Source organism: Apaloderma vittatum, unplaced genomic scaffold (assembly GCF_000703405.1).
Source record: "Apaloderma vittatum isolate BGI_N311 unplaced genomic scaffold, ASM70340v1 scaffold32890, whole genome shotgun sequence".
NCBI lineage: Eukaryota > Metazoa > Chordata > Aves > Trogoniformes > Trogonidae > Apaloderma > Apaloderma vittatum.
The window spans coordinates 1-8,184 of record NW_009694553.1 but is presented as its reverse complement, the minus strand read 5'-3'; the positions used below and the strand labels follow the sequence as shown (position 1 = coordinate 8,184).

The following is an 8,184-nucleotide window of genomic DNA, read 5'->3' as shown; positions in this document are numbered from 1 at the left end:
AAAATCAAGATCTCAAATGGGAAGAAGTTAACTGCTTGCTACACAACATTAGATGCAATTACTATAACGTAACACAGTAGTTGAACTTCTAAGGAAAAAAAGAGCTTTGTATAAACAATCCGTACAAATAACTAAAACAAAACCAGACTTCTAGGACAGATGTGACAAATGTCAAGATATAAACGAAGGAAAAAACGCTGCGTGGAGCAAAGCGTTAAAGCTGCTGGGAAAAACATTAGGTCTCTTTATCACCCATCTCATTCATCCCTGAATCTTCGTTTGAGCTCTGCATTTCAGCAAGGTGATTCCCGGATTCTGTGGGGGTGTCTGGCTCGGGGTCACTGGGTCCGGCATGAGTACCTGAAGTAGATGCTGCAGCTGAGTCAGCAGTGCACTCTTCTCCCTGCATAGCTAGCCTGTAACTAGTCAGCATCTCTTCCAGGAGGTGGCGGTAGTTCCCCCTATGATTAATTCTCATTTGCCTGAGCGCTTCCACCAATTTTCCCTGCGTTCCACTTTCCTCGGCTTCGCCAGGGTCCTTTTTTTAAGATTCAAGACCCCAAAAAGATCAGTTGTTAAACTAGAATATTTTCTAACGACATCAATAAAAGAACAACAGCCAAAAAAAAACCACAACCAAACCCAAAATGAACGAAAAAAACCCAAACAAACCAAAACAAACAAAACTCGAACCAACCCCCTCAAAACAAACAAAAAACCCCAAATCCAAGTAAAAAAAACAAACCAAATTCCAGATTTTGAGAAAACATCAGCTTTGCTCTATATGAATATAAACCACCTTATTAGCAGCATACATCTTAAAACAATATGATCCGTGTTTGTCTGTTTATACAACACAATAATTTAAGAAATGATACCTCTTAAAACTGCATTTTTAAACATTTTAATATACTTTGAGCCAGGCAGTGTCAACATAGTACCTCCTCCCAATTAACTCCACCTTGATTCAAACTGTCTTTTGATGGACATAGCTGCTACTCCCCACAACTTTGATCAGTTGTCACGAAAAAAAAATAAAATTGAAAATTTAAGCTTCTTTAGTGATCAGGGTCAGTATTTTTAACTGTGAATTTCTGCACAGCCTGTAGCAACTCAGTTCTGTGAAAAACATAGTAAAAGAGCTGCCAGCAGTTCAGCTGAGTATCATATTAAAATAACTGCTCAGAGTGTTTCAGAAAGCAAGCCCTGATGTTTGCGTGCACGAAGCTGCCGTAACAGAAACAAGCGGCCACCTATCAGCATCACGTGTGGCGGTGTTTGAACAATGGAAGACGCTATTTTTGGCAGATGTGCGTATTGCCTAGAACAGTTATTTAAAGCCAAATCTAACAACCTGCAGCACAAAATCCGAGTAATGAGCACTGATTAAAGTTTACAAACCACTTACTTGGCTACAAGCCTTCTGTTGAAAAAATTGGGATTTTTTTTTGCTTGTTTCGATTCTTTTTTTTTTCTTTTTAAGACTTGCACATCTGTAATTACAGTGCTCTGATGCTGATATTAGGTATCTTAACTTTCAAGTCCTACAGCAGTACTGCTGCTTTAAGGGAATAGTACATTTTAAATTAATATCCAGCAAGTTATTAAGCTAGACAAACGGTATTGTATCGCTAGAAGCTGGAAGATTTTGCAATACATTAGAGGGAAAATGTAGACGGCCTCGTTCTTATGCTGACCTCATTTTATTGTCATCTAGTCCAAAAGCTTCATAAACTACAAGTATTGCAGTCATTCATTTACAAGCTTAACAGCAGTATTAAAACAGTATCTTGGGTTCAGTAAGATTTTTGGATGCTGTAACATTGCTGGAATAGAAGTCCCAAGACTGATTAGCACAGTCTAAATTAAAAAGTGAACAATTTAACCACCAAAAATGAATGTTTCCACATACAACGCTTTCCCTCTAAGCTTAATTTGCTGCATAAATAGAGACATATTTTTCCACTGTGGTTTGCTGGTCTTTGACATCTTTGCAATCCCATGTACTAGCATTTTTCATACTCAGACAGCTCTTCAAGAGTCCAATGAGAAGCAAGTTAAAGCAGATAGTTTTAATCTACGAAGCAGGACTGTTGTAGTGCCTCATGAGCACAAAGTGAAAACTTAGGGCATCAAGATGAGGCTACAGATGTATCCTGTTTCTTAGGTTTTGACAAAAAAACTCCCGCTATTTATTTATTATCTAGGTAATATTAAATAAGGCAACACAGCTGAAGAACTCCAGCTTTTTAAACTTCAGAGAGCATCTAAATTCCGTAATTCCTCCATCCCACCACTTTTGCCCTCAGGTTCACATTCACAAATACCCTCCTGAACCTCCTCATTTCACAATATTCAGATCTTCAAAAATACTTTTGCTCCCATGCAACACTGAAGAGTAAAATCCATAAGCAACATAATTGCAGCCCTGAGACTCCTAAAGAATTTAAATGCTGATAGGAGACGAAGTAACAGTGCTGTTAGTGTTTGATATTCAAATTCATATCCTGCTTTGCACCCTGTCTGATGGCAGGCTTCTTTGTGCTTCCCTTGTCTCCCTCAGTGCTCCCTCAGACAAGAAACCCCCAAAACAGTAGGACAGAAACTAGCTCTTGCATATACTACACACTATACGTACACCTTACGTAACGCTGACCTCTAACAATGTGTGGCAAGAACAGGCCGCCGCAAACGATAAATATTGTGCAAGTTGGCATTTGTCTCCCTTCATGACCTAATTCAAAATTCAACTTAGTGCTACTAACCACAAAAAGAATAATTGTGCCAGCTATAGTTAACACAAGCATTCACAATTTCTACACAAGTTCTGCTCTGTTAAATTCTATATGTAAAAAGGACTGCTACATATTAGGGACAGAATTTACAATGTTTGGGGGTGTAAGAATTATGTCCATTTACATTTTAAAAATTATCTGTAGCAGCCTTTAATGACATACATTTGATTTAGTGAAGTGCCATAGTATTAGTAAAAGCAAGAGAGAAATATGATTGGTTTCAAAAATATACACAGCTTTAAACAAATGCCAGAAACCATTAACATAGCTACTGTAAATTTAACACTGTTCTTTGTGTTTAAGGATACATATACACCCAAGTAGTCTCCTAGCTGTAGGAGCATATTAAAAAAAAGTAAATAAATGGTCAAAGCAGTAGAGCCATTGGAGAAAGAGTAATACTTTAGCGTGTTAACTGGAACAATGACTTGGTGGTATTATAACATTAGAGTGGTAACAGTTGTTCAGCTATGAAAAAGTTTTGAAATTTCCCTTTAAAGATCTGAAAGTCCCAATACATAACAGATTGCTATGATTTCACTCACACTTGTAAAGGCAGAAGCCACATTTATAGCAGAAGTCCTTCTCCTCAAACACTGGCAAAGTTGTTCTCTATGACCCCAATCCAGAGGTCTTTCCAGCCCTGGATTTCTGAAATACTTGTAGTCTGCTGAGATGCCTAAAAGAAAATTTATGACTGCTATACCCTGAAGCCACACTACTGATGTGTGAACACTCCTCAGTCTCTCACTCTACACATCTCCTTATCTAGGCTCTATGCTAAGGATTCTTAGAAAATACACATGTGAAGAATCAGAAGAGGTTACTCTACAATCACTAGCTTGAATGACAAAAATACCCTAAGCACAACATCAACTGAAATCTTTACAGTGCTGCACAAAAGCAAAGCTAATCTAGAAAAAGGATATGACTTCGGTTTTGGTTCATACACTTTCTTTGAACTTATCTGCAAAGCTATTATGATCCAGTTCACAGTAACTCAGGGCAACTAGTTTCAATTGTGCAATGCTAACAAGTATACTCTTTAAATGGAAGCCATGTTCTCAATTGCAAAAGTTAATCTGGTTGGGTATTTTTGGTTTTGTTTTGTTTGTGTTGTGTTGCTTTTAAAAAAAATTTTATTCACGTGCACTAATAATTTAGCAGTTAATTCCATTATTTTTTTATTCAGTTAAAAAAAAACGGCTCTAGCCTTACATAAAAACGTCAGAGGAAGACGACTGCCACAGGCAGGCCTGCCAGTTAGCACCAGCAGTATTCCGCACCACGCCCACCTTCAGCAGACACAGGTACCCTGCTGACTACACATGGGGAAAGGCTTCCAAGTGCAAGTCAGAGCCCCTTCACGCTCTGCAGACCGAGCATCTGTCTCTGCGGTTCCTAATTTTTTTGTATGAAGACCTGCTCTTCCTTTACACGTGTTTAAAGAGGAGCATTATTAGATTTCCGTCTCACTTGGAAATGCCATCACTACAACCTACTCCACGTTTCCCTCTGACCTTTGCTTCCTGTTTAAGTGTAGCAACATTACCACAGTATGTAGACATTGCGCAGAGTCTGACCTTGAGTAACTGAACAGCTTCCTTCCCTTTCAGCCTCCCTGTGCACTAGAGTACTCTGGTCAAAAGACTAAGGGATCACGACATATGTACCTGGAACTGAGTAAGACTAGCAAACAGGTTGTGTTTTCATCACCTCAGAGATGACGCCCACTAGATTCACTCACTTTAAGGATAGAAGAGAGCAATTCCTACTGGCTGGGAAAGTGCAAACAGGAATTGTGTCCTTCATCCAGGTCACTCTGGGTCAGAATCATTTAGGATGGAAAGAAGAAAAGGTACTGACCAGGAAATCTCGTCCTACCAAACTAAAATTTAATCCAGTGCATTTAAAACACAGCACCCAAATCATTATGGACATTTGCACCAAATACCAACAGAAGTCCAAGTTTACAATAACTCGAGTGTACTGCTCACATTTCATACTCAAGAAGCCATATTAAAAGGACTCAAAACAACCATCCAGGGACTCTAAAGGCAATAAAGGTCAAAGCTACTAATGGTAATAAGGGTTAAAGCTATATTCTTTTAGGACTAACTTGCGTATTTGGTTCAGTGACCTCATTCTAAATTATAATTTCATGGCAGCAGTCAATACACAAAAGGATCCTGTAGTACAGGACTTTCAGCAAGGACTATGCAACAAGGAATATGCTAGGACTTTCAGCTAGCTTGCATGGCTACTGAAAAGTAAAATTTGGACTTAGAAAAGATACATCATAAATGCAACTACGGTATGTGGTATTTCTAGAAAGTTACTATTAGACAAACTTTCTTTAAAAAAACAACAAACAAACCACAAAACAACTTACACAGCCTATGTTGTAATCTTCAAATAAACCACTTTCACCAATAACTTTACCCCAAAACAAAATTATGGTTGAAAATGTAAAGTAGCAGGCTGACAGAGGTGCAGTTTCCTGAAGTACTAAAGAAGCTGAAAAAGGAAAATTCTGTCTAGCTTGTTTCAGGGTACTGTGGCAGAACTTGCTCAAAGTCAGATGAAAAATGTATACTCTAGCACTTTCAAACTAGAAAAAGGTACAAATCCTAAAAAATAAAAAAGTTAGATATTTCATCCCTATTTGTACTCCAACAGAATAACAGCCCCTTCCACCTACACAAGCTTTCTAATTTAAGAGAATAAACCAAATATAGGTAGGTAAGAAAAGATGATAGTGAGAAAATCCTAATAGCCATTGTGGTGAGACTGTATATTCACAATCTCAAGGAACGCTACTGATCATTTCAAAGCACTGAAAATAGAAGTTGACATCTCCTCAACACCATTCATTGTAATGACTACCTGAGGATTTTGTAGCACTCTCAGAAGACAAAAAATACAATGAAGTATTTACTAGACGAATGGTACCTTCATGGCTTAATTCACATAAACTGTACAGGAAATAATGTGTACAAGCAGTTCTTTAGTTTTCCAAATTTTTTTTTTTTAACACATTTAACGCAACTGATACGAACACCAGTTATTATTCTTTATAGTAATATTAAGAACCACTAATAATGAATATTTCATTCATGTTTCAATATACTATTTAAAATTCAACTTATTAGGAACTGGGCAGAAGACTGTAAGCCATTTTAGAAATCAAAACTGAAGTAAACTAAAACCACTTCACACTTTCTTTCACCATTGCACATGGGATATTTGAAGACAGTATAAACTCTACAAAAAGTAAATATTAGTCTCGTATTTTAAATTCAGTATACCAAGGTCTTCCACACTTCTAAAGGACAAGAGGACGCATGTTTGCTGTTTGCCCCTTCTTCTACTAGATTTCTGGACAGTAGACATAATAGCTACTTAAGTAATGAATACGATGACCATAATTTTTTATAATAATAAACTATAATTTAGAAAAACCCTGCATTGTTGCCTCACAGGTCTGACTAAATAAAAAGCCGTCAATTAAATTTTAACAAGTCTTTCAGAATTGGGTGCCAGTTTGCTGTCTTTTTGAGGATGTTATTTAAGATCCATCCAAAACAATGTCAAAATTAACTGTATGCTACAATACATATTTTGTGGTTTTAATACTTTATTGACATTGATGTATATTTTTACTTAATGTATGACACTACTTCAAGATTCTTATTAACAAAGAGGTGTACAAATCAAAAAGGAAACTTACCCCCTCATTCTCTCTGTGTGGATTCAGCCTACTATACACAGCTTCAATAATATTACGCCTAAAAAAAAGTTTTAAAAAAATAAATTAAGCACAATAAAGGATCTCAGAACACTGAGAACTTATAAAGTTTGAACACAGTAATAATTTCAAAGTGTTTAAAATACTTTGCCTTTAACCTACTGCTTAAAAATATGAAGCCCAATTCTGTGTCTTTACTCACTTTCAATATGATATCTGGGGATTTAGCAGCTGAGTCAGGATTTGTAAAGACTAAGCAAGGGAAAACATTTTCTTACCCTTCTCATGGTCTACCTCTTTATAGCTTTAGAATTTCCAGCTGCATAGTCAGATTTTGTCAAGAGTAACATTTATATATATACTTTGCTTACTGTAACAAAATTCTTCAGGTTTGCTGGTTTTCTTGCCTTAGTTTTGAATATGGAACCTGAAGACAATTGGGGTTTTCCCCATTTTTATTACATATACACGGGTTACCACTTGCATGTGAACTTTTGAAGTGTGGTGCCCAGGGTATACAAACTCTGAGATGTGTTGTCTAGTGTCTACTCGCACTGTAGAAATTAAACCCCAAATGCCACTACCTAGACTTTTTTTCTGGCAGTGCCATACAAGGCCACACCTTCACAGGCGGGCAAAATGAGCAAAAAAAGCTTCTCCGAAAACCTCAAGTATAAACAGACTTCTGAGAGGAACGTCCCTGTATCTTCAAATCATACTAAGAACTGCAAAACATTCAGACAAGTTTAATGAGTATGATCAGAGTTTTTGACAGCTTCAAGAAAAAAAGAACTCTTACATGAACTATGACTCTCAAGCCTGGAAGTAGCCAAGATCTATACAAATGATAAGCACCAATTGCTGACTGTTCTAAACAAAGAGCACAAGGGTGTCAGACAAAGATAGCAGCAAATGCCTCAGAAATACACAGTGATGGCTTTTGATACAAAAGAAGTTGCTGCGCCCCAGAACACAGAGGATGCTAAAAGTTTGATGAGGGTCCTTCTGAGCATATTGAATTTTATGAATGAGAAATTCTAAGTCTCTTAGTACACAAATGTCCTGGTTTGAGCTAGAACAGAACCAATTCTCTGTTCAGTGATTTTACATTTCAGCCTAGCCTCTTCTGAGAGACCTCACTTTCTGATGTTAACAGCATGTTTTTGTAACAGTGTCTGTATCGCTAGAGGTGATAACGCTGACATTTACAGCTACTGCCAGGGACTGAGATGCAGAAAGGCTTTTTGTTCTTGCTCTCCCTCTTCTTCAATGGCCAGCATACAAGGAGGACTCCATCTGTTCTTCTGCCTTTGATCCTGATTTAGAGTTCCCAAAATCCAGCTCCTGTGACCAGTTCCCCCTCTGCTGCTGAGCCTGGGACTTCCCTGGCATTTCCGGCTCTGCAACATCAGTTCATTACTTTCATTATTTCCTTATTAGTACTATTACTGTTTATTAAAGTTGGTTTTAGTTTTCTTTTCCAATTTGTAAGTCTCTGCCTTGTTCCCTTTGCCCCCTCCCGTTTGGGGTGCAAGAGGGATAGAGAGCATCTGCCAGCCTTTAGTGGCTAGCCCAGTCCTAACCCCTGGCAATAAACTATCTGAAGATCAGGAGTCCTAGTAGACAGTGAGTTGTCCATGG

At 37.7% G+C, this 8,184-nt stretch overlaps 1 protein-coding gene across 1 annotated transcript; it reads right to left on the bottom strand.

Annotated features, from left to right (window-relative positions):
- Positions 1 to 235: 235 nt before the first annotated feature.
- On the bottom strand, positions 236 to 6,583 carry PPM1B (protein phosphatase, Mg2+/Mn2+ dependent, 1B; the record flags this gene model as incomplete). The annotated part of the gene is made up of 2 exons (XM_009867919.1): positions 236 to 538; positions 6,526 to 6,583. Coding segments are annotated over 2 exons (361 nt in total), but the record flags the coding sequence as incomplete, so codon positions are not given.
- Between the last annotated feature and the right edge of the window lie 1,601 nt (positions 6,584 to 8,184).